The sequence below is a fragment of the Vidua macroura genome, chromosome 19 (genome assembly GCF_024509145.1).
Source record: "Vidua macroura isolate BioBank_ID:100142 chromosome 19, ASM2450914v1, whole genome shotgun sequence".
NCBI lineage: Eukaryota > Metazoa > Chordata > Aves > Passeriformes > Viduidae > Vidua > Vidua macroura.
In genome coordinates this window covers 4,375,557-4,401,479 of record NC_071589.1, presented here as the reverse complement: position 1 = coordinate 4,401,479, position 25,923 = coordinate 4,375,557, and the positions used below count along the sequence as shown (strand labels likewise).

Here is a 25,923-nt window from a genome sequence, read left to right as displayed (position 1 = left end):
CAGCAATACCTGCAAATGAGGAAGAATAGTGAGGTTGTCTCTAAATTGCCTCTCCAGACTGAAAAACAAGAGAGATCAATTATAAAAGCATTTCTACAGTGGCTGTACACAGTTTTTAGCCACCATTAACTCACAGCATTTTCTGGAATTGGGGCTTGTTAAATACCAGGCATGGACACACCCATGGACCATCCACAAGGAGAGGAGGGGCTCATTTGCTAACTGTGCATCGAGCAGGGGAGGTGAGCTGGGCATGGGGAGAGCTGCTGAAGGGCAACTGGAAAGGAAAAAAAAAAGGCTTTATAGGTGACACTAAAGAAGAAGGATGTTTCCAGCAGTGTCTGGGGAGGACAGAGGTTTATGTGGAAATGAGTGAATTGCCTGTCTGCTGCCACAAAACCATTTACTCTTCGAGGTGTTTCATTTTACAATATATTGCTGTAAGTATTTCAAAAGCCTCAGGGCTGCTGTTCCACACTCTGTTCCAGCTTATTTACCTACAGTTAATGGCTTCAGCAATGCTCACTGACAAAATATACAAGTTTTTCCACCTTCCCAGTCCTTGTTGCACCTTACAGCCAGGTTCCTTGAGGCAGCTCTGCCCCAAACCCCTCTGCTTGGAGTGCAGCCCTTCCACAGAAACTCTCTGAACTGTGGGGCTTTACTCATGGAATCACAGAATGGGTTGGGTTGGAAGGGACCTTAAAGCTCATCTTGTTCCAGCCCTGCCATGGGCAGAGAAACCTCCATGATCCCAGGCTGCTCCAAGCTCCATCCACCCTGACCTGGGACATTTCCAGGAATGATGCAGCCACAGCCTCTCTGGGTAACCTGTGCCAGGGCCCCACCACCCTCACAGGGAAGAATTTCATCCTAATACCCAAGCTAAACTTACTCCCTGTCAGTTTGAAGCCATTGCCCCTTGTCCTGTAAAATGTCTCTCTCCATCTTTCCTGTAGGTTCCCTCCAGGGAGCAGAAGGCTACAATTAGATCACCCTGGAGGTTTCTCTTCTCCAGGCTGGACAATCCCATTTCTCTCAGCCTTTCCTCATGGGAGAAGTGCTCCATCCCTGATTACCATTTGGCCCTCCCAAAGCAGCACACGACACGTGGAAAGTGAAACCCCTTCTCAGCAGTGCGAGGTGGCACCAGAAACACAACACAGAAACCTCTTGTGACAGACTGGGGAGGCCAGGGCAGGGCCAAAGAGCAGGTGGGACAGTCTGGTAACAAACCTACCAACAACTCACCTCCCAGAGCCAGCGCAACCTCAGCAGCTTCCAAACCATGCCCCAGCACAGATGGGCAAATCCTCAAGCATCCCCAGAGCTGTTCCCAGCACATTTAACACTTTGGGAAACAGAGGTACATACCTGTAAGGTTTTTTCAGATCCCAGTATGAAAGAAAGTGACAGGATAATGCAAAATAATTGATTTTATTTAAAATAAAAAGCAAAAGCACAATCATCTGAACAACACAGGTATCCCAGCTCTGCTGGATGGGTGATAAAAGCAGCTAAGGGCAGTGGCAGGGCTTGGAGCTGACAGTGGGACTGTCACACAAATGGGTAACACTTTCCTTCTCCCCTTTGCAAGGGGGATGCCAAAAACCTCCCAGTTCCAATGTGCCCACAGAGGCCTTTCAGACCAGATTCAGCCAACAGTCTCACTTCCCAGCCCACAATGGCTGGGGACTCAGGGAGGAGAGTAGAGGTTAACTATGAAAGAGGCTGCTGTCTTTCCTTGAAGCATTTGGAGAGGTTTGATGTAACTGAGAAGACAAAATGGAGCCAGCACACATGAGCTTGAAAGGGGAGGAAGCTCTGCCAGAGGCTCCTTGGTGTCACCTGCTGCCACAGCACTTGTGCAGGGAACAGGTGCTGGCACTGGTGCCTCATTTGTGGTTCTGATGGAGTGTTGGATCATTTATTTCCTCCTGAACTCTCACAGCCTGTGTCTGTCACCAGGCTCTAAAGCACAGGCAGAGTTCCCAAATCCCATCACCTTTCCTGGGGCAGGCAGGCTGGTGACAATGACACCCAGCCCGAGGCTCTCTGCCCATCCCTGGGGAACAGAGCAGCCCCCAAAGCCCCAGAGAAGTGAGGCAGAGCTGTGCTGCTGCTCTGGGGCTCAAGGAAATGAGGGGTCCACAGGGTGCTGGACCAGCTGCATCCAGGGCCTCTCGAGTACAAAAGCAGCAGGGCTGGAACAAGAGACAAGGATGTCCCAAGAAGCACAAGCCTGGAAAAATGAGAGCACAGAGCCCACTCTCCCCAGCCAGCTTCCCACAAGCACAGAGCAAGGCACAAAGGGAGCACAGTTTTTAACTGCTCCTCCCTCACCCAGCCTGAAGCAAAGGCCTGGGAAGCTCCCCCCCATTCCTGTAAGGCCAGAGAAGCTGACTCCCTGATGAGAAAATTGCATCTAGTCCTATTTGAAAACAGATCCTGCTCTAGCAGGACCCCCTGTTTAGAGCAGGCTATGGAACAGCAACAGTTCAACCCTGGTGAAAACAGGAAGTCTTGTTCTGCTACAATTTATGTACCACACAGCAATTCTGGAAGGACCACCACAGAACACCACGTGGCCAAGAGTGTTGAAAAACATCCCCAATGTTTTCTGCTACAAAAAGCTCCCACCAGGCTCAGAAGTCTCAGGTTGCTCAGGATGAATGGAACAGTTTTGTGGGTGGATGGCTTCAAAGCATCTTACACAGCCATTAGAGTTCAGCCTCACAACAGCCCTGTGAGGTAGGGATTTTCCTCACTGCTCAAAGACTCACCAAAGTGGCTGAGGCAAAAGCCAGAAGTGGAAGAACTGGAGATCCCAGAGTTCTGATTCCCAGGTAAGACTGCACAGACACTGTTTCACAGCAGGAAGTGCCCTGTGGAGCAGTCAGGAGAGGGTTGCTGGTATCATGATGTCTGCTGTCCATTGTAAACACGCTGCTTTTCTGTGAGGGGTGTCACACCAACACAGGCTTCACCAGGAATTGCTTTATTTCACACTACAGAAGAGTTCACAGGCATGGAAGAATGCTCTGCACACTGCATCTTCCCACTGTGCTTCTAGAGGCAGAGGTGTGGCTTTCCCAGCACAGCAATCAGGCTTTCACATTAGATTTTAGACTGTGCAAACTGAACCACGTGCCAAATGCAGCTGCCTCTCACTTCCTCACCAGAGAGAAAGGGACAGCTCTCCAAGGACTCCTCTCACCGTGACAGAGCTGAGTCTTGTGAGCCTTCGCCTCTCCAGGTCCCACATTATTCCAAAAGGCAGCAGCTGCAGACAGCTCTGAGAGGAAACACTTAAGACTGTGAAGGCTCCTAAGCTGTTTAGCCTTGGCCAGAAATGCCAGGAGTTGGAATAGTTGGAGGATTTTTTAAGTGATCTTGTGGAAGAATCTGCAGTGGCAACAGAGCAAGTGTGCTTGCTTATGCCTGGCTATCACAGGAAATTTGTGAGTCTGGACAGCTAAAGAATGTAACAATAAACCTTCCCTCTCTCCATTTCCCCACCACCACACTGCTCTTACACAAACTGACTGGCACAGAAGAGTCAAAAACAGAGATCCCAACAAACATATTTAGGATTCTTTTGTACAAAAGGATATGGTCCAGGAGTGCTTAAATAAGGAACAGACAAGGTTAAAAATGGGTCAGAGAGCCAGGAAAAGCAACACTCCAGGTTCCACCAAACCCAAAACATTTAAGAAAGTCACAGTTGAGGCTTTAATCTCTCTTTAATTTGCTCTTTCATCAGTGCCTGGGCATTGCTGTGTGTTTACTACAAGCACAGCACTTCTGCTGTCAAGTTTCCTCTCCCAAAGAATGGCTGAAGTGAGTTCTGTACCCACCTCCTAGGGCTCAGAAGAGCACCCACTGAAGCAGCCCATGGGAAATTCAGATTTCCTGGCAGCACATTCAGCCACACAGAGACACCACCAGCACAAGCCCCTGCTAATATAACAAACCAGCAGCTCCAAAAGATCCCCTGGGGACCAGAGCTTTACCTGGCGTAATACAAATGCATTTACACAGACTTAAACAACACACCGCATTTTTAAAAAGCATAAAACAACAACATGTCCCCCTCTTCAGTCCTTTAAAATTGGCACTGCAACTTTCAGAAAGGTCTGAACACATAACCTCAAAGAAAAGCCATTTAGGGATGTGAACTGCACTGGCCTGAGCGAGCCCACGGCCCCAGAACTGTTTTGGTGTTCCAAGCCCAGCACATGTGATCCTGCCAGAGTCAGACTTGATCAGAAGTTGCCTTGTGCTAAACATCACACCTGCAGCTGAAGGATTGGAAGTACTGGCAAATGCTTCTTCCTGCCACAGTTTTTGCTGTGCAAGAAACTCCAGGATTCTCCTGCTCCACTGAGCTTCCCATTACAAGGTGCTGGTGCAGCTTTGTTACCTGCCACCCTGGCAGACACAGAGTGCAAGTAGATGGACTGCTGCTGGTTCAGGTGTTGCACCTCAGGTGTGTGCATGGAGCACGCTGATTCAGACCACAAAAGGTGCTTCAGGTTGGTGGTCACCTCTGCTGAAGTTGCTTCAGTTCTTGGGGCATTCACACCACCTTCCTTTCCTTGGCTGAACAGGGATCTTCTCTTGGAAATAAGATGAAAAAGGAAGGTGTTTGCCCAGTGGAAGCAAGGTCAGGTGACATGGGAAGAATACAGAAATGCTGCTGCCACTGTAGGGAGAAAATTCATATGGCCAAAGCTCAACTGGAGACAAAACTGGCCAGAACCGTGAGCGAAATAAAAAAGAGGTTTTTTTTCAAATCTATTAATGGCAAAAAGCAAATTAGAAATAATACTGGCCCATTCCAGGATGAGGATGGTCTCCTCAAAAACAGGGACATGGACATGGCAGAGGTGTTTATTTCTTTGCCTGTCTTCAGCACAGATGATGGACAAAGGGGGTCTCAGTGCCCTGAGCTGGAGGACTGTGACTGTGAGAATGTTCAACTCCCAGTGGACCCCAAAGCAGCAGGATCTGCTGCTCCACATGGATGGCTACAAATCCATGGGGCCTCATGGCATTCATCTGAGAGTCCTCAAGATGCTGCTGATGTCATGGCAAAAACTCTTAATGATTTTTGAGCAGTTTTGGGAATCTGGAAGGGTTCCAGCTGACTGAAGCTGGCAAATGTCCCAGTTTTCAACATCAAGGAGAAGGACCCTGGAAACCACAGGCCTGTCAGTCTCACTTCAGTGCCCAGCCAAATCATGGAAGAGATGATTCTGGGAAGTACTGAAAAACACCTGGAGGACAATGCAGGCAGCAGTCACAGCCAGCACAGCTTCACAAAGGGAAAGTCCTGCTTGTTCAATCTGATCTCCTTCTGTGACAGGGTGACCCACCTCACTGATCTAGGAAAGGCAGTAGATGTCACCCTTTTGGACTTCAGCAAAACTCCAAATATTGTCTCTCCCAGTGACCTTCTGGACAAAGTGTCCAGCCCACAGCTGGTTACCCGTGTTACATGATGGGTGAGCAACTGGCTCACAGGCAGGACACAAAGGGTGACAGTGACTGGGGTGACACTGGTCACTAGTGGGTTTTGCAGGGCTCCATCCTCATCCCTGTGCTCTTCAACATCCTCATTAATGACTTGGACACGGGATTGGAAGGAATATTAAGTTTGCCAAAAACACTAAATTGGGAGGAGCTGTCAACTCCCTCAAGGGTAGAGGCCTCAACAAATTAGAGAGAAGGGCAATCATCAACCATGTGGAGTTTAACAAGGGCAAGGGCTGCGTTCTGCACTGGGGTCCAGGCACTCCTGGTTGTGTGGACAGACTAGGGAACAAGAGGCTGGAGAGCAGAGCTGTGGAAAAGGACCTAGGGGTCCTGGTTGGTGACAAGCTGGATCTGAGTCAGCAGTGCCCTGGAGCCCAGAGGGCAAATCATGTCCTGGGGGCATCAGGCCCAGCATCGCCAGCCAGGAAAGGGAGAGGATTGTCCTGGGGTGGCCTCACCTTCAGTGCTGGGGGCAGTTTTGGGAACCACAGCATTTAACAGACATTAAGCCATTGGAGAGCGTCCAAAGGAGGCCATGAGGATGGTGAAGGGTCTGGAGGAGAAGCTGTATGAGGAGTGGCTGAGGTCACTTGTTCTGTTCAGCCAGGAGAAGACTAAGGTCAGATCTCATTCGGGTCTTCAGCATCCTCATGAGGGACAGCAGAGGGGCAGGTACAGATCTCTTCACTCTTGTGACCAGTGACAGGACTCAAGAAAACGCCTGCAGCTGAGTGAGGGCAGGTTTAGGTCGGATATCACAAAAACGTTTTTCACCCCGAGGGTGGACGGACACTGCAACAGGTTCCCCGGGGCAATGGTCACAGCACTGAGCCTGTCTGAGTTCATGAAGAGTTTGGACAATGCTCTTGAGCACAGGGTGGGGTTCTTGGTTTCTGTGCAGGGCCAGGAGTTGAACTCAATGATCCTGATAGGTTCTTCCCAAGTGCCCATATTCCAGGATTTCACGAGACACACACTTGTAAGCACCAGCCCTGACAGCAACCTTCTCCTGCAGCAGCGTAAGACCCAAGGACTCATTTTCCACAGCTCAGTTCTTGCAGAAGCTCTTTTCTTCCTTGTTCTTCCCAAAATTCTGGTGTGAGATCCACCAGTCATTCCAATAGGCCAAAAGGGCTGGTGTTCCTTTCCTCAAGTGTACAGGACAACATGTAAACATACGACAGTGTCAAAACAAGGCAGGTTTTTACATTTACCTGCTGGTTTTAAAAAGAGTTCTTTAAAAACTGACCGTTGCCTTCTCTGCCAGTTCCATGACCCATTAAATACTTGGCATGTCCTTACCCACAGCTGGGTTATAGTGCACTCACCCAGGGTGCAGAGGGGACAAAGCATTGCACAAAGGACGCAGCCGGGGCATTCCCCTACAGGTTATTCAGGAACCAACCATGGACAGCACGTAACGAAGATGTCTGGGTTGAGGAAGAGTAACAAAAACTTAAGGAGTGTGAGAAACAGAAGCAGAAGGGAGTAGAACAGAGCTGGCTGGCTGCCAACAGAGCTTCCATCAGCAGCTGCCTCTGGGTAGGTGGTGTTATCCCTCAGGGGTAGCTGCGGCCTCCACAAGATTCCCTAATCCTGTCAAAAAAAGGTACAACTGCCTTTAAGCATTTCCCTTGTATCAGGGCTCAAGATTCCAGCATGCAGATTAATCTCAGGCTTATTCTTCCTCCAGCATTATACAAGCAGGGTTAAGATTTCATGTTTGGAAGCGTTTTAGCAACTAAGCCATCACACAGCTGGAACAGAACGCCCACCCACCCTCACAGAGTGAAACAATCAGCATATGGGAGGAAGAACAGTGAAACTCAGAAAGCAAATGTTCTAGGCAAGGTGCTAATTTTCAATATTTAGGGTATTCATTTCAAAATTTGAATGGCAAATAATTTAAAAGTGCACAGGTTTTTCAGAAGAACAGATCTGCATCATGATCTGCATTTTTACAGCTTTCTTTTTAAACCAAGGTCTGCATTAAAGGTTTGTTCTTTCCTGCTGCTCATTCCCTGCCTGAAGTCACACTGGCTGCCAAAATGGGATTTGACAATGTCATAACAAGCAACTGTGGGAACCTCCAGGGCAAGATAAGCAGTCAGTACAGTTCTCCCCAACCTTTAATGATGCTCTGTACTTGTAATTCAATTGTATTCAGTTATGAGCAACTGCTGGAAACAAGAGAGCAATCTAGAGGAGCACACGGGTCTTCAAGGCAGTCCCCACACCAGGAAGTCAGGCTGGAATCATGCTGGAATATGGACTTCCTCAGGTAAATTACTGCTGCACACCTTCTTTAGCAAACCACACACTAAGCCACCACAGCACTTGCATCCATGCCAAACCTGGAGCATCCAAGAGCTCAAGAGCTGGGCAGAACTCTGATGCAGGCAGGCAGCCAATCCAGCAGCACTGGTTAACCAAGCTGCAAGGAATTTGCTTAAGAATTTTGGCAAGCCTCTGCTATATGAGAAAAATGCTTCATTTAGCAAAGAATGTTTAAGTTCTTCCCTGCAGTATACTCCCAGATTCCCAGTGTTCCACTGTTTTTACCTGGCCTGTCCAGAGAATTGCTTTCCTCAGCAACTTTACCCTAGAGCATATCTATCCTTGATTTTGCAATATTAATGTTGACTCCTTCCACACTGACTGAAACTTGCTCAAATAAATATATGTTTATGTATTTATTTATTTTAAATGTAAACACAGACATTTGGAATTTAGGATGAATTTTGCCTTTAACAGATAAAGCAGTGGAACAAATTGAAATAGTCCAGGCAGCAGTTAGAGAAACCATGCAACTACTTGAAGGTTTTCTGTTTGAACAAGACAATAAAACGTGAGCGCTGCCTGATCATTCTTCATCTTTAACTGTTCACTATTCATTTGTGCTCTCTGAAGAGCAGTTTAAACATCCCACCTCTCCCATTAAACAAAGATAAAATCAAATCCTTTCATCTATTAAACGAGACAACTAGGAAAAGTAATAAGACTGTTTATTAAATAAAACCCCTGTTTTTTAAAAAAAAAAAACATCAATAATCTTAGTTTTCTGTTTGGAACAATTAAAATAATTCATGAAGGGAAGATACCACTGGTCAACTCTTTATGTCCTGTAAGGAATCCCTTGCTCTCCATCCCTCTCTCCTGAGGAATCCCCTATCTGAAGTGTGCCAGCTTTCCCTTGTATTGTCCTGTGCTTGCTTAAAACCAACAGCTGCCCTGGGGTCACCTGGAGGAGCTGCGCTCTTTGCTCACGCAGTCGTCCTGGGAAGTTGTGTCCCCGTTCCCCATCATTCCACACGTCCTCCGCTTCTTCCTGCGGTGCATCATCCCCTCTGTCTCAGAGCCAGAGTCACACTGAAGGATGGAAAGATGAAACCACATTTCAGAGGAACCTCAACAACTGTCTGTGCTGTGCAATTCACCACAAGTTCTTTGAGTTCTTTGAGCTCAGCAACCCTGAGCTCAAAGAACCTGCTGTTTTGGGCTAGACACATCAAGGAAATTTTAAATTAAGCATTTAAAAGTCAGGAACAGAAACATTTTTGGATTTCATCACTGGCTAAAGCTGACTTGAGGCAAGACAATGAATGTGCTTCTTTTGGTCCCTAGAAGGACATGATCTTCCAGGAGAAGACTCTGGCTTCTGAAGGATTTAGGTGTTGACAAGAGTTCCGTGTCATAACTGACCCGTTTTGATTCTTTTCCCTGTCGCAATTTTTAGAACATTCATTTTGCAGCAATTTTTCACAAGCTAGATGAGTGACAGATTCATATATACTACAGACATGGATCAAACAGATTGACTCCATTTAGTAATGTGAAGAGAGGCTTCAGCTAATAGAACCTGCTAAGATCTCAGGCTCCTCCAACATGTAGATTGGTTTAAGTGCTTTCCATTAATTTATTCCATAGGACATGGATGTAAGGATGAAGGCATACGATCAGGTATGGAAAAACAATGTAAATGGACAATATGGATTACCTATTGCAATAAAAAGCATTACCTCTGAATCAGAGTCTGAGGAGCTGGAACTTGATGAACTGGAAGAATCACTAGAACTGTCAGAAGCAATACCAGTAGATTCCTGCAGGTCAACTGAATCAGCCAAGGCTGCCAGTTCAGGATGTTCCTGCTTTAGGATCCTAAATACAGTTGAAATTTTAGGGTTAGCCTTTGAATTATTAATGAATATTTTTAGGTTTTGTTTTCAATGGAGAATATAAAAGAAAGCTACTAAATCTCTTACCTGTACCATTTCCGTGACAGTTTAGGTCTCCCTCTTACTGTCTTGTGCCACACCACTGGGAAGTTGGTACAGCTGGCAAAGTTTTGTGTGATGGCAATAGTTGTGTCAAGATTGAGGACTACGTGCCACCAGCCACCTAAAACACAACACCAGTGACCATTGGTGGCTGCATGGCAGAGAGCAAGTTCAAGGACAGCCAAGAACACCTTTCCCACAGTGCAGGTGGAACTGGACCTTATCTCCCAAACCCAGGTGAGTTTTCCAAACCATCACCTTTCCTGTCTTATTTCAGCTTTCACCCCAGTGCCTGACAGATTCTTGTTACGGAAGGCAGCTCCACACTCTGACCAAATTACCCAGCTCACACCCAGGACTGAAGATGTGACCTGACAGCACCATGCTGGCTGCTGACAGTTTATTTAACAGCAGCAGCCATTGTAACCCAGACTGCACAGAGCCCTTTCTGTTCAGCTGGAGAGCATTTTCATGCTGATTTTGCAAGGTTCTTATGACTACAGACTAACCTTTCATTTAAACATAGATGCAAAATTGTTTTTCCACACGGGATAAAAATAGTGGAGTTCTTACAACCCACTTAGAGGCTCAGAAAAGACTGAGGGAACAGTTTAATGGAACCCGACAGCTACAAACTCTTAACAGAAGGTACACTCAGGAGTCACTAATAAGTGCCAAGATAATCACAAGGCATCCTTCACACACCAAGTCAGCTGGATGTTAGAGACAAGCAATGTGGACAGAAACTCTGGGCTGTGCTGCACATAAATGATGCAAGATTCAGAGGTTAGAATCTGGTACTGAACTCACCTCACCCCCCACTTACAATGGGCACACAGTGTGCAGTCACTCAGAGGGAAGGGCATCTTTAGCAAAGCTTTATTTAGCTTTTGATTTCAAATGCAAGATGAAGCATAACCACAGAGAGGTGGGTGGAAGGTGTCAGAGCCTTTAAGTAGTTTGTTTCCCACAGCTAAGAAAAATTCATATGCAAAATTCAGCCATGAATTTGCTCCAGCGTGTAGAACCTCAAACATTTTTGTCCAAGAGTTACTGGAGCTCAAACACCTCTATTATTTTATGCCATTGTTTTATGCCCTGACAGCTTTCTATTACTGAAATTCAGTTCAGACTACATTCCTGTGATGCTGCAATTTAAATCCCACTTGTTTTGCCATCTGTATCACATGCAATCCTATGCCACAGGTCATACACATTTTGTGACATTCAGGAAGTAACTGAATAGTCTCAAAATGAGCTCAGTTTGTTTTGTAAGAAATGGGCCATATAAGAAAGCTGAAATGTTCCCTTCATCTCTATGACACAGGAATGTTACAAATATGCTTTTTTTTGCTCAGATTTCCTTCCTGGAGAGATTTGCACATACCTGGCACAAAGACTGTCTCTCCTGGTTTCTGTAAGACTTCCAGGGGTTTGAACTCAGGGGGCCAGGTGGGAAGCTGTGTCCGAGGATAGATGACATTGAACCAGGTGATGGCCTCGTCCTGCTGGTTCCCCCCCTCTTCCCGTGTCACTTTGATCAGCTCTCTGGGAGTGCTGGTTGGGAACAGGCACCAACGCTTATGTCCCTGGACTAAGGCATTCCATGCACTGGTTCCCAAGGGGTCGATGTGAATTCCTGTTCCAGATCGAGGTGGGCCCATCACAAACCATCTGCATGGGGGGGAAAGTGCTTTAGTCACAGAGCAGGCAGGTAGCTCCCTTTCTTCATGTCAGACAGATAATTACAGCAGCTCATTGCTGCTGTAATTCAACATTTCTAATTCAGTTAGAAATTAAAGTAACTACAGTTCCTTCATTTACATTCTGGATTTTGTTAAGTTCACACTGCAGCAAAAGGATATAACAGGAGTTTAACCTAAAAACCAATATGAATTGGGACAGGAATGACTGTGGGACAAGTAAATGAAGATGACTTTTTATGTCATAGCTGTATTTTGTTTTAAACAGTTCTTCAATAAAATAATGATTTTTAAGTTTATGAGCACGATTTAAGTCCCAACTGCCTGTGCTGGGGTTCTTCCTAGGTAGGGGGATTTTCCTATGATTTTCTAAAATGTGCTGCTCAAACAGATCAGAACTGCAGAACAATGAGGAACAAAAGGCAACAACAAGGAACAGAGCAAGTTACACAACCCTGGCCTCTCTCTTCGCCTTCTGTTCACTCACAAGAGGCTTTTCATTCCAACACTTAACTGTATGGAGCTTATTCTCCAGTGACCATTCAGGATTTGAGGTTCATATTCCCACTGCCCATTTACAAGGTTTATTTCTCCCAGTGGAGAACTTTACCTACTGTACGTGTTTAACTGCAGCAGCACCTTCAACTGCTCATTTTCCCTGGAACAGAGCAGTAAGACCAACCACACCAGAACAAGCAGTGTGAGGTGACTTCATACCAGGCACCAAGAGGAAAAAATGACAATAATTGCTTAACTGGCAGCAGAGAGTGCAGAAACTAAAGCACCAACACAATCCCTCCATGGTGTAGTGACAGGAGGGTGATGCCCAGCAAGAAGAATGCAAAGGTTCAGAAAATACAGCAAGTTCTCCATCTCCCCTTTCCAGTGCAGGTGTAAATCAAACTGGTTTTGAAGGATCATTTGCCAGGATCAATTGTAGGACAGTAAAGTTTGATTATCAAGGTAATTTCTTCCTGCTTCACAAAGGCGCTGTAAATAAGCAGGTATTTGCCATTTCTATTGCCAATTCACTCTTTAGATTCATATTATGCTTAAAAAACTGATTAAACTACAAGTAGAACAGTCGAGGATTTTGTTAAGAAATCAGAAGAATTTATACATATGAAGGTCTGTCTAGCACACACAGATGCACTGCTCAATACTCTTTTTCTGACAATAACCTCAATCTACACACACAGGTTTTAAACCCTTTATTTAGCAACACTGTCATTTACCAGCACCTTCCTCCAAATTATTAACTTACAATAAACAAAACACAATTTGCTCCAAGACATCAAATTTACCATTAAAAACTTCACAACTCCTAAATTCAATCTGACAGCAAATCCCAGCCCCTTTCCCCAAATTAAAATAGCTGCTTTAGTAAATGGCTTCCAAAAATTACTGTCCTTATTTTAAAGAGGAGCAATGCCAGTAAAAATGTCCTAAACAGCACCAATTCTTCTTTTAAGATCTACACACTATCACACACCTCTCAATCCAGAGATCAACCTGTAGAGGTCGTATCCTCCTCATACAATTAGCATCACTTCTTGTCAGATTTTCAATTATGGCCTAAAAGTACTGCACACTCATTTCTGTACCTAGATGAACCCTCTAACTCCAGGAGACATTACTGTACTCTCGTGCATCACTCAGCTCTCAAAAAACCTCAACAGCCTGAAAAATACCTACATTTTCCAAAACAAAACAGAAGAAGTTGGATACCAAGATCAAGAGCAAGGAGCTCAGCATGTGTCTGTACGTGGGGAGGATGTGGGGGACACAGACAGCAAAATAAATGAGTCACAACCAGATTCTCTCATTTACCTCTACCTTGGGTAAATGATCTCTAGTTCATTAAGTGCATTCAGTTTCTGCTACACCCAGTGTGGTTTTGTGTTTGACCACAGTGTTGTGTGTTCTTAGAAGAGAATTATGAAAAGCACTGTAAAAACACCTCCTTCAGTGATCCCAAATGGAGTCAGGTTCTTGCTTCACTCCTGCAAAAGCACAACTGGACTACAGACACATGAGAGAGTGCAGAGGAAAGTGCCATTACTGATGAGCTGTTGCTCAATTTTATTTAAATAAACCACATCACAGCCTGATGTCACTCAAAGGGCAACAAGCATTGTCTGACAATTATAATGTCACTGTGAAGGCTTTAATTACTTGGGAGGGTTCAACTTAAGCTCAAGTGCTATGAAGTGTCACAGTAACACAGATAAAAATGGCTTTTTTATCTAGAAGCCCAAATACCAGGTTGCTGCATTTGAATTTATAAATGTCATTTCACCCTCTTCCAAACTGAAGCAAAAATAAAGGAAGAGTTGAAAAGACTACATAGATGTGAAATACTGTTCTCTCTCAAAACCACCTGAAGAGGAGCTAAGAACTGGTGCCCATATTAGATCCTAATCTAGTTTAAGATCTTTACCTTAAAAGGCATGACTCATAATTAAACAAAATTCCACACTCTACATAAGCCACTGGTGCAAAACCCAGGAGCTGTTCCTGAGGTATTTAAAATTTGAACACTAGAAGGCACACACAGCAAGAAATTGACCTTTACAGCTCTCAGTAACTGTATTTTTTGAAAAAATCTAAGAAGTTATGTAAACTGACTTAATAGAATGGAAAAAAAAAACCCTAAACCATAAACCTATAGCAACACTGGTGGCAGAAGGAAAAATTATGATATAATCTGCCCTTCTCTCCCACAGGATTATAGACGTACACTCATTTCAGAGATGATGTAAAAATATCCCTTTTTTATATAAGACAATCCCAGGTATTTAGGAACAACAAATGAGCTGGAAAATACCCAGTTTTGTCTTGCTGTCACTCTACCTGTAGGGTGGCCTTCGTTTCTCCCCTGCATACTGAAAGAGATCATCAGTGAAGAATTTGGGGACCTTGTAGTCCTCCAGGAGTTTCCTTCGCTTGGGATGCTCTCCATAGCTGCTGTCAAAGATGTACAGGGGGCTGTCATCACGCGTGGTTTCCATGTACTCAATGTAATATTTCATCTTCATCTTCACAGAGTAACCATCATTGTCCTCCCCACATTTGAACTTCTGGTTCCTGTACTTGCGTTTCAGCCGCTCCAGCGTCCACTTCTCCTGGGCAGACCAGCCCACCTGAGCGTTCAGCAACACCACGGGCTTGTAAGGCTTTTCATAACGCTCAACAAACTCCTCCACTGTTAACTGGAGTGCATCTGCCCTCTCCACGTTATCCTGTGAAACCAAGGGAGGAAAGCGGGACAGATATTAGGACAGACTGACGTCTTGTGGGGGTGCTTCACACATATCCTTTGCTCCACACACCACGCGGGAATGGAGCTGCCTCTGTGTTATTTTAAGCTCCCCGAGGCTGCAGCCCCATTTCTCCTGGCCCGCTCCCTGCACACATCAGTGGCACTCGCCGCCTGAAGCCTTTGGCACAGCTCCGCACCGAGGCAGTTCCCCGGGCGGAGAGGCCACCCTGCCCTTCCGGCTGACACATCCCTTGCTGCATTTCACTCCCTCGGGACACCGGGAAGCGCTCCTGGGAGTTATGCGGGTGCCCGTTCCATCCCGGCGGGCCCTGACCTTCCCACACGCCTCGCCACGTGGAGGGAAGAAACTCCTCTCCCTCACCAAACCTCTCCCTCCCGCCGGCTCTGAGGCAACCCCAGCCTCGGGAAAAGGCCCCTTCGCGCTTCCCATCAGACGTCCCGCAGCTCCCCCTTCACCTCAGGCATTCCCAACCCCCTCAGTCTCCCCCTCCATCCCCATCTCCTCAGGGCTCCCCAAGCCCCAGCCGTGCCCCCACCCCACTTCCCCCAGCCCCCTCCGTTCCCCTCAGGTCTCTTCCCCGTTCCCCGCAGGACTCGCTCAGTCGCACCCCCCTCCAGTCCTAATTTTCCCTCCTCCATTCCCACCCTTTCATTCCTCGTCCCCCTCTTTCCCCTCCGCCCGACGCACCTTGCAGGCGGTGGGGCTGAGGGGGAAGGTCTCGCAGTAGTTGTGACGGGTCCAGTCCAGCGAGTCCTTCAGCTCGGGCCGGGCGCTGCGCTTCGCCTCACGGATCCGCTTCTTGCTCTTGTGATTCATGGCGGCGGCGCTGGGGGCCGTCACCGCCCGCGGCCCCCGGCCCGACCCCGACCCGGATCCCGATCCCGGCCCCGCTCCGGCCGCACCTTCCAGAAATTTCACCCCGTGCCGCCGCTGTCGCCGCGGCCCCGCCCCCGCCGCACTCCCATTGGCCGGCTGCGCCCCGGCTTCCGCCACGCCTCGGCGCTGATTGGCCGAGGCTGGGGAAGCGGCGCCCCCGCACCGCCATGTTGAGGAAGGGCAGCGCGGAGGCAGCGTGGGCGCCGGGCGCCCTTGGCCGCGCAGTGCGGCGGCCGCCCCGGGAGCCCACTGCCGCCGCTGCCGTTCCCGCGGCGGGCCCGCGCTCCGCGCTTGCTGCTCCCCGGACAGGGGCGGGCCGACCACGTGGCACCCGGTTTCCTCCTTTCTCCGAGAAGCAGCCCGCGGAGGCGCCCGCCCCGCCCCGCCGGAGCAGCGGCGCGGGCGGGAGCGGGGCAGCTTAACCGCGGCCCCGGGGGGAGGCCGCGGCCGGGCGAGCGGCTCATCGCCATCAGCGCCCGCGGCGGCGCTCCGCGTGACGTCACGCCGGGAGGAGGCGGCGATTGGCCGGCGCGGCCTGGCGCCAATACGTGTCTGCCCGCGATTGGCCCATGGCGGAGCCGCGGCGGGCGCGGCGGTACCGTTTCCAGGAGGGTCCGGCGGCGCTGGCCGTGGACGTGCCCGAGGTACCGGGGGCAGCCGGGACACGGCGAACAACGGGAGCTCCCGGGACCCCGGCACAGCGCCTCGCCCCGTGTCTTGCAGGTGCTGGACTCGCAGTACGGCACGTACGTGTGGCCCTGCGCCGTGGTCTTGGCCCAATACCTGTGGGTGCACAGGCGGAGCCTGCCCGGCAAGCGAGTGCTGGAGGTACCGCCCGCTCCCCGCCCGGTTCCTCCTCTCGTGACCCGCGGCTCAGGCTCTGCCCGCGGTCTCCACGAGCACGCTGTGGTTTCAGATCGGTGCCGGTGTGAGTCTCCCCGGTGTGGTGGCCGCCAGGTGCGGCGCCCAGGTGATCCTGTCGGACAGCGAGGAGCTGCTCCAGTGCCTGCAGAGCTGCCGCAGCAGCTGCCTCATGAACTGCCTGCCCCACGTGCCCGTCCTCGGCCTCACCTGGGGCCGCGTGTCGCCAGAGCTGCTCTCTCTTGCACCCATAGACATTATTTTAGGCTCAGATGTCTTTTTTGACCCCAAAGGTACGTTAATGCTCTTAGGTATCTTTGGTTTGTGACTGCAAGGAGTTCGTGTCCAAGTACTGCTGGGAACAGTGTCAGTAGATCAGGTGACACTGCTACTGACCTTGTTACTCTGGGGTAATTCCAGTTTAGAGCTGTCATAAATACAGCTGAGGGTGTGAGAGTAGGAGATTGAGTAAATCAACTGAGTCCCTTCACACCATGGATCTCTCATACAGATACTCTGTGTTTGCATTGATTTGTAATTACCATTTCATAGAACCAGGCAGATTTATCCACACCTGGTATCGAGACTAACCCAGACTGCTTTATCTCCTCAAACTACACAGACTTTGAAGATATTTTAACTACAATTTACTTCTTGTTGGAGAAGAACCCACATGCTCAATTCTGGACAACTTACCAAGTCCGAAGGTAAATTTTTATGTATTTAAAAGTCAAATCTCAACTACTGTCCCAGCTGTGAACAAGCATCAAGTCTTCTGTGGCAGCACCACTGACTCAGAAAAGCTATTTATTGTGAGTCAGACTGCTATTTGCCCAGTAAACACTATAGGTAACAAAATCTGAAAATAATGCAAGAACCACCAATTTGCTGTTAAGTAGAAAACTGATACAAACCCATGTGTGTTGCACTAGTTTGGTGAGAGGCTGCTCGAGTTTCTGTAGCAGTGATAACCCTGGGTTAATTTTCGCTCCTTTTCCTCCCCTCAGTGCTGACTGGTCTATCGAGGCTCTGCTCTACAAATGGAACCTGAAGAGCATCCACGTTCCCCTGCATTCCTTTGGCGCAGACAAAGAGCACTTGGCCAGCTCCTCTATGCCAGGAAGACACACAATTGAAATGATGATCATCTCACTAGCACAGTCAGAGGGCACTTCACTTTATTCCACTTTAGATTTCAGTACAAGGTGATACTCAGCTGTTCACTGTAGCACAGAGCTGCAGAGGACAGTCCTGGTTACAGCAAACCTCATGGATATTTTGGGGAAGCAGCAATTCTTAAAACACGCATTATAAAAATAAAGCTGTTTGGTTTTCCAGCTATGGCTTTCGAGAAATTTGTCTTTCTCCCCCAAGTCCATGAAATAGTTCAGAGCCTCAATTCCATCATGTGAGCCACAACACAACAGTTGAACCTGGAAATCCACAAGATCCAACCTAAATCCACAGCTTCAGCTATGGAAAGGTAGCTGCACTCTTTTAAAACAATAAAAACCATTCCCATAAGATCTCTTTCCCAGGACTGAGAATCCTTCCCAAAGATCCACATACAAAAGCCAGCCCCTCTCTTGGTAAATGAATGTGTGGAGACTGCACTAACCTAGAACATACAAACTCCTCAGTTTGTAGAAAAGTACTTTTAATCCTCAACAAAGCCATACTGCCAGTGTTCAGATGTTTCCATTCCCATTTAACATACATGCATAAGATAAAACAAGGCATTACAATAACCCTTGACACAGGATGTTTGAAGTTACAAGTCATTTGGTACCAAATTGAGAGAAATCATCACTGTAAAGATCAGCCCCTGTCAAGCAGCAGCCTGGTGAACCAGGGCAAGCACACAGCAATGCAATTATTAGTACTGCTCAGTGTGGACCTCCCACAACACCATCCCAGGCTGGGTCTGTGTTCGTGGCCTGGTCGTGTTACCACCTGCCACACAACATTGGGTTAGTTACAATACTAATTAAAGTCTGCCCACAGTAATTTCAAAGCAATCCCAGTGGATAAAATTTATAAGCAGTAGAATGCATTTAGTTACTATATAGAAGTTAAACATTGACAGTATAATTGCAGAAATCTTTTCAAGCTAAAAATAAGCTGACCCAAGACATTAAGTTGAGAAAAGTTAACACAGAAAAAAATGTTTAATATTAACTACAGAGACAGTGGGTATAGTACAGAATGTCTTAAGCAAAAGATACACCAATCAGTACTTACAAAGGAATGAACCATTTCTTTGCTTAACATTACAATTCTCATATGTAAGTTCATATATGTAGGTTGGTAAGTTTTACCATTCTGGAAAAAATAAGGTGTGTATATCATCAGCTAGATGTGCTCACTGTATGCTCCATTTTTTTTACGCAAGGCCCGGGTGACTGGAAGTGCAGTTGTCAGGCATTTTAATTAACTGGACAGCCATTTGTTTCTGCACGACAAGGCATCGTTACACAGGAGCAATCAGGAGACAACAGGAAACAGCCAAGCACTCTGCACTGCAACACGCCACCTTAACAGCTAACCAGCATTACTCAACTGCTACACAACTGCGCCTAGTGCACAAAAATACATAAGAGAAGAGATTAGAATTGAGTCTGATAAAACAATCCTTGCAAATATCAACTGTCACCTGAAAAGATTTCTACCAATTTGAATTTGAAGATGTTATTTTAGGTCAAAGTATTCCTTTCTTTAAAAAAAAAAGCATTTACAGTAAGTTTCAAGTTGAAGTTTTGTGGACTTTTACTTCAGGAATCAAAATAAAATTGAGAGTACTTTTTGACAGTTAGCTATCAGCATATAATGGCTGCATGATTCCTCAGTATGAAACTGGAGGCAGCAAATTACCATCGATTTTAATTTCCAATAGAAGTCAGCACTATATAAACAAAAATGAAGTTTTACCTCAAATATCCAAGCCAATATTGAAATCGGTAGTCGTTCACTTCACTAAATTACAAGAAATTTGAATAACAGCAACAAAATGGCACATAAAATGTAAAATCTGCCACTTGAGGCGCAACTTAAACAAGTAAAAAGTTAGACAAAATGTTACAAAATAACCTTTTCAACAGCTGGTTGCTCGGCCAGGGTCTCTCCAATGGGCTGAAGACTCAAGCGATCTTTTCCCCCCAAAGGCGTCCTTTATCTGGGTTCTCATTTAGCTGAAGCATCTAGGTTTGAAGAGAGAAAAGTTCAGCCAGGTTTCTACCTTGTCTATTTTGGGTGTGGATGACTTCATGGATACTTCTAGTTGTGTTTCAACTGGCTTTGACTAATTTAAGTTTTAGGAATTTCCACAGTGTTCCACCTCCCCCCCCGTGTTGCTTTACTTCAGAGGCCAAATGTAAGGTTTGGTCAAAATATTTAGTTACAAAGGAGAATAAGCACCAGGCTGGAGATCAAGCCACACATTAACTTCAATTCAGCCTGTTCACCACTCCATTATTCAGAGTTCTGTAAAAGTTATAAAACTAATGCTTCTTCATAAAGACTTAACTAAGCTCTAATTAGCCATCAAAACTGAAAATGAGACTAATTTTGCTACAATTATCTATATCCAGAGCTAGCTCAGGCCCTTTCCTTTTAAAAAACAGGACCAAACAGTTTGAAGGGTTAAAGACACACTATCCTTTCCCCACCCAGTGTATCCTTAGATGCCTCTTCAAGATGTCGACTTGAGGAAAAACTAGTTTCCGTGGTTTTCTCGTTGCAAGGAATTTACCACTTTTCTAGGACAGTTATTACCTCCAGTCAGTACAACGGCCACTGAACCGATCTTCCGTTCTAAAAGGATAGTGTATCTTTAACAGTGTAAGACAAACCTGCTCCAACACACGCCCACAGAAACTGGTCCCTGGAGGATCAGCCAAATCAGTTAAAATCTGCAATACTGGCCAATATTCTTTTAGCAAACAGGAGACCGCAGCTTTAAAGGGGAAAATGCAGATGTTGGATAAATACAGTAAGAAATAGTCATTTTCATCATAGGTTGCGTCTCATACAATATTTTATTAAAACCAAGGCATTAATCTTGCAATAAAACATTTTCTCTGTTAAAAAAAAAACTTCTCCGTAGAAAACCCTTCAGTAATTATTTCCCTAAATCAATAACAAAAAAGTCACTGCTCAAGAAAAAAAAACCAAAACCAACAACTAACAATGTGCCCCACTAGGATTCACTTGGTTCAGGCTATTAATGCTCCGAGAACTACCCAACACCCCACCTAAGTGCTCTAATAAAGTAACATGCATCCTGTGCTGATCCCAAGGTACATTACCATGCTCCTAGGAGGATACAGCTCCTTCTTCTTCCGGAGACTTGGGAGGGCTCTTAGACCTGGATCTAGAGTTGGATTCCCTCTTTGAGGCAGGGGGAGGGCTTCTAGATCTGGACCGGGATCTTGACCTGGAGCGGGATCTGGAGACAGATGAGGACTTTGACTTGGATCTCCTGGCAGACCTGGACTTGGAGGTGGAGCGAGACCGAGAGCGTGTGCGAGACCGGGATTTGGATCGACTGTAGCGGGACCGACTGCGGGACCTAGAGCGGCTCCTGCTTCTAGATCGGCTGCGACGGCGTCTTCTAGGGCTAAAACATACCAGGAGGAAAGAAAAAAAAAAAAAGGGGCGCGTTAGAAGTCGCTCACGGGTGACGCACGGACTGGAGCGAGTGCTGCGGGACAGGGAAGGCGGAACAGGACGCACGTGGACAAGAAAATGAGTGTTACCAGGGCGCCATTGTTCAGAGCGAGTGGCCGGGGGCTAAACCTACTACAGGAAGAAACCGTTCCACTCCGAAGGAACCCCACGTGCCCGTGCTAGTAAACCTCTAGTAAGCCCCCGCTTCCTCTTCCCAGCCCCGCCGCGAAACTCGCTGGGAAAAGGACACAGCATCCCAGAATCGGTCCGGTTGGAAGGGGCAACAGTGGGTCATCCGCTCCAACCTCCCTGCTGAAGCAGGATCGGCCTAGAGCACATGGCTCAACTCGTCCCTTTCAGTGACGGAGACCTCACTACCTCTCTAGGCAACCAACATGAAAACAAACGGCTCCCACTGCACAGGCGCACAGCTAAGGCTCATCTCATTTACTGCCCAAACTCCGTTACCCGTTCCGCGGCGCTCACCTGCGGCTGCGGCGGCCGTAGCCGCTGCTGCTGTAGCGGCGGGGCGGCGGCCCGCGGCGGCTGTGGTGCGAGTCGGGCGGGCGGCCGTAGCGGGCCATCTGCACGCGGAGCTCCCGGCCGTCCAGCACCGCCCCGTCCATCGCGTCCATCGCGTCCTCCGCGTCCCGCTTGTCGTGGAAGCGCACGAAGGCGAAGCCGCGGCTCTCCTTGGTGTAGCGGTCCCGGGGGATGTAGACGTCGCCCACGCGGCCGTACTTCTCAAAGACCCTCCGGAGGGTGTCCGGGGAGGTGCGGTAGGTCAGGTTGTCCACCTTGAGGGACGTCATGCCCTCCACATCGGGCGGCGGGCGGCCGTAGCTCATGGTGGGCAGGAGCCCCTGAGGGGCGGCGGCGGCCGAAGAGAATAAACCTGAGGGGTTCAAGGGGGTCAGCAGCCGGCGCGGCCCTGAGGGCGAGGTGCCTCACGCCGCAGGGCGAGTCCAAAAAGGAGAGCTACAGCGCATAGGGGAAAGCCGCGGGGTCCGCAGGGAGCAGCACCCACCTCAGGGTCCGAGGGGCGGCCCGAGGCCGGAGCTAAGCGCCAGGAGCGGCCGCCCCGTCCCGCCGCGACGAGGAAATGAGAGGGAACCGCCCGCGCGCGCGGCTTAACGCCACAAAATGGCCGGCGGCGCCCCGGAAGGAAACGCGGCGCCGCCCCGCCCGCGGCTCCCCGGGAGCGACCCCCGATCCCTTTTTCCTACTTTTTCCCGAGGTGGTCCCGGAGGGAGCGCGGGAGGTCCCCCTCTAAATTAATAATTCGCCCTGTGGTTGGAAAGTGGCTGTTAAAACGCCGCCGCCGTGACCCGGAAGGGCTCGGTGGAGGCGGGGAAATTTTTGAACAATGTGTGTTGAAAACCGTAAAAAAAACACCCCAAAATAGCAATAGCAATAAGAAGAAAAGAAATTAGGCCAGAGCAGTGTGTGTGGGAGAGGGAGACGGGCGACAAAACCCCGCCGCGGGAAAAAATAGCGATGGTGAAGTGAATCGCTTGTGGCGCGGGCGGGCGGGCGAGGACGGTTTAAAATGGCGGAGGTGGAGGGGAGAGCCGTGAGGGGAGTGGGGTTCCGTGGGGAGCCCCGCTCGGCCCGGCTTCTGCCAGAGCGGTTCTCCCGGAGCAGCTGCTGTGGGAGCTCGGTGCCTTTCCTGCCCGCGCTCCGCTGCGTGCCTGTGGCGGCTGTGAGGGGCCGGGCAGCGCGGAGCGGGCTCTCCTTCATGCCCGCGGGCAGCGGTGCCCGGGGAAGCCTCCTCGGCCCCGCCAGCTCTGAATGTGCCGCGGGGGATCCGTTCCTGCCGGCTGCTCGGCGCCTGTCAGAGCTGAGCAGGGAAACACTAAAATCATCCTCACACCGGGCCGCTCTGCAAGTTCGCGCTGTGGGAGAAGATCTGCACAGCCCTTGTGTAAGGGTGGTAAGCAACTTCTCAGAGTCCAAGAAATTCCGTGGAAGCTGCTCCCCCACCCCAGAAGCTGTTGCTCTATCTAGCACTGATAAAATGCCAAAACTCCTGAACTGTAATGCCTGGTTCTCATTCTCAAAACAATGTTGAAAGTTTCTACCCAGCTGTTCCATAACACTATGATAAGAAAAGAGTAGAAATGAGACTTATTTTCTACTGATTTATTTAATCCAAATGACAGTATTGATATGAACAATTATTTCAGTATTAGAATTTAAATTCTTAGTTTTACTATGCTTGTGTTTAATTTTTTTTTTTTTGTACTGATGAAGTGTAAAAATAAACAGTGCCATGAATACAAATCCAGAAGCAACAGTTTGTTTCCTGCTACAAATTTCTTCAGAAATCAAATAAACTGGTACTGGTTTGACCTTTTGTATTGCTTCATGTTTATTCTATTTTTTCACCAGAAAATTTTGGTTAAAAAATTCGGTGTTTCATCTGCTGAAACCCTTTTCCAAAGGAGAAATTTGAAGTTTATATTTACAGTGATTTTCCTAAAATGACAGAAGTTTCCTATGCCCCTTCCTCCCAGTTTCAGTCACTTTAACACATGTTGCTGCTGTTGCTAAAGGAATTGTTCCAGCTCACCAGCAGGATGGAAACTTGTACTGGCATAAGGGAGAAAAGACATGAGTGGGACACTATTCCTAGAGGATCTTACAATTCTGCACTATAATAATATTAAAAAGGAAGAAGAGAGCTGTTCTTGTGTTAAGACCCCTCACCTTGATGTTTTGATTGCATTTTTGTAAAGCAGCCTCTGAATAATCACGCTGACTTTCCTCCAAAAATGAAAATTACACGCTGTTTTGAAAAACATTGGCATTTAAAAAAAAATACAGCTTAGGAATTAAAAGAGCATGTAATGCATGTATTAAATATATGTTACTGTGGCTGGGGTGCAGATTTTATTCTGCAGAGCTACAGGGTGGGTCAGGTTGGAAGGGACCATAGTGGGGTTGCCAGGTTCCCACCTCCCTGCTCCAGCAGGGTCATCCTAGAGAGGGCATGGAACATGACTGTCCAGATGGCTCTGGAATATCCCCAGGGAGGGAGACTCCACACCCTCTCTGGACAATCTGTTCAGGGCTTGGGCACAGCACAGGGAAGAAGTTCTGCCTCGTGTCCAGGTGGAATTTCCTGGGCACCACTTGGTGTCCGTGGCCTCTGGTGCCGTTGCTGGGCCCCCTGGAGCGGAGCCTGGGCCCTGCTCTGCCCTCCCTGCAGACAGGGACACGCAGGGACGAGGGCCCCTCAGCCCCAGCACCCTCAGCCTTTCCCCAGGACAGAGATGCTGCAGTCCCCAGACCACCTTGGTGGCCCTCCACAGGACCCGCTCCAGGAGCGCCGTGTCCCTCATCCCGAGGAGCCCAGAGCTGGACCCTGCTCCAGGGGAGGCCTGGCCAGGGCTGGGCAGAGGGGCAGCATCGCCCCTGACCTGCTGGAAATGCTCTCCTGACGCACCCCGGGACACCGGCGCCTTCTCGTGCCCTCGGGCACGGCGCTGCTCACGGACAGCTCCTTGTCCACCAGGACCCCCAGCTCCTTCCCCACAGAGCTGCTTTTCCAGCCGGTCAGCCCCGGCCCGTGCTGGTGCCTGGGTTGTTCTCCGCAGGTGAAGGACCCTGCACTTGCCTGTGCTGAACTTCGGGCAGGTCCTCTCTGCCCTTCTCCCCAGCCTGCCCCGGTCCCTCTGAAGGGCTCACAGCACTCCCAGCCACCCCTCCCAGCTTTGTGCCATCAGCGAACTTGCTGAGGCACTGACCCCTCATCAAAGTAATTGATAAAAGGGTTAAACAACCCTGGGGGACACCTGTGAGAGGCCTCCAAACAGACCCAGTGCCACTGATTATGACTGGTGTGAAAAATGCATATTATATGGCTCTACGCAGATATTTACTATATGTATTATGCTGAAAGTTATGCTGTATTAACATTTTAATAATATAGTAAATGTAGTTTTGTAATCAAAATTAAGCATTAGTAGTTAAAATAGAAACTATGTATGTGAGATATTCTTTTTATTAGAAAAGGAGAAGATAATCAAGGAATTCTTCACACAGAGATAACAATTACAGAAACCCCTAAATTTTCCAGAGAAGAGGAATTTATGGTTTTCCTTATCAACAGAAAGTTCTTCAAGCCTGACTTAGACCCGAATGCGCCTGGGGATTAACAGAAACTTTTTGACAAGTACCATATGAATTTCTTGTTTTAAATAAAATATATGCATAATCATGAAGTGTTTGTATATGCAACAGGTTACCCCTCTTAAGGAGTAAATCTCTTTTAATGGAGTCCTTTTTCTGGCTCGTTTTTGTCCAGAGAGAGGTACCCAGCCCGGGCTGTAACTCTTTGCTGGTATTGTCTCATTAATTGTCCTAACTCTAATTGTCTAACTTTTATTACTATACTTGTATTATTATTTTTATAACCATTTTATTTTTATTAAACTTTTATAAATTTTTAAAACAAGTGATTGGCGTTTGTCACAACTGGGATTTTCCATTCAGCCAGTGCTCAATCATCTCACTGCCCGCTCGTCCCATCCTGAATTTCCCCTGGAGGGTGTTGTGAAACACTGTCGAAAACCTTGCTGGAGTCAAGATGGACAGAGCCCACTGTCCTCCCTCATCCATCCATGCAGTTGTTTCATCACAGAAGGTGATCAGGTTGGTCAAGCAAACCTTATCCCACTTCAGATCTAGTTTGCACTCTCTCAACGAGCCCTTCTA

The 25,923-nt window shown here is 48.0% G+C and overlaps 3 protein-coding genes across 12 annotated transcripts; 1 reads left to right on the top strand and 2 right to left on the bottom strand.

Annotated features, from left to right (window-relative positions):
- Positions 1 to 1,421: 1,421 nt before the first annotated feature.
- Positions 1,422 to 15,896, bottom strand: JMJD6 (jumonji domain containing 6, arginine demethylase and lysine hydroxylase). Of its 5 annotated transcripts, none has more exons than XR_008440085.1 (9): positions 15,490 to 15,896; positions 14,372 to 14,760; positions 11,203 to 11,489; positions 9,801 to 9,936; positions 9,558 to 9,696; positions 8,780 to 8,907; positions 7,893 to 7,972; positions 5,997 to 7,134; positions 1,422 to 4,705 (listed from the first exon to the last, which is right to left on the bottom strand). XR_008440085.1 is itself a non-coding variant. In XM_053995140.1 (8 exons), exons 1-8 carry the CDS (start codon positions 15,616 to 15,618, stop codon positions 7,091 to 7,093), a joined length of 1,332 nt encoding a protein of 443 aa, XP_053851115.1. In that variant the 5' UTR covers positions 15,619 to 15,896; the 3' UTR covers positions 1,422 to 7,090. The 5 variants fall into 5 exon arrangements, 3 of the variants coding, with proteins under 3 accessions (XP_053851115.1, XP_053851116.1, XP_053851114.1); XR_008440086.1 differs by having other exon boundaries at positions 1,422 to 4,619; XM_053995140.1 differs by having other exon boundaries at positions 1,422 to 7,134.
- Positions 15,897 to 16,152: 256 nt separating this feature from the next.
- Positions 16,153 to 17,876, top strand: METTL23 (methyltransferase like 23). The gene is made up of 5 exons (XM_053995143.1): positions 16,153 to 16,322; positions 16,402 to 16,506; positions 16,595 to 16,832; positions 17,162 to 17,246; positions 17,547 to 17,876. Exons 1-5 carry the CDS (start codon positions 16,248 to 16,250, stop codon positions 17,746 to 17,748), a joined length of 705 nt encoding a protein of 234 aa, XP_053851118.1. The 5' UTR covers positions 16,153 to 16,247; the 3' UTR covers positions 17,749 to 17,876.
- Positions 17,877 to 18,678: 802 nt separating this feature from the next.
- SRSF2 (serine and arginine rich splicing factor 2) lies at positions 18,679 to 22,668 on the bottom strand. 6 transcript variants are annotated; one of them, XR_008440088.1, is made up of 4 exons: positions 22,232 to 22,668; positions 21,691 to 22,099; positions 19,627 to 21,154; positions 18,679 to 19,115 (listed from the first exon to the last, which is right to left on the bottom strand). XR_008440088.1 is itself a non-coding variant. In XM_053995147.1 (4 exons), the coding sequence occupies exons 2-3, from the start codon at positions 22,050 to 22,052 to the stop codon at positions 20,851 to 20,853; spliced, it is 666 nt and encodes a 221-aa protein (XP_053851122.1). In that variant the 5' UTR covers positions 22,053 to 22,099; positions 22,232 to 22,668; the 3' UTR covers positions 18,679 to 20,491; positions 20,844 to 20,850. The 6 variants fall into 6 exon arrangements, 4 of the variants coding, with proteins under 4 accessions (XP_053851122.1, XP_053851119.1, XP_053851120.1 ...); XR_008440087.1 differs by having other exon boundaries at positions 18,679 to 19,736; positions 20,388 to 21,154; XM_053995147.1 differs by having other exon boundaries at positions 18,679 to 20,491; positions 20,844 to 21,154.
- Positions 22,669 to 25,923: the final 3,255 nt, after the last annotated feature.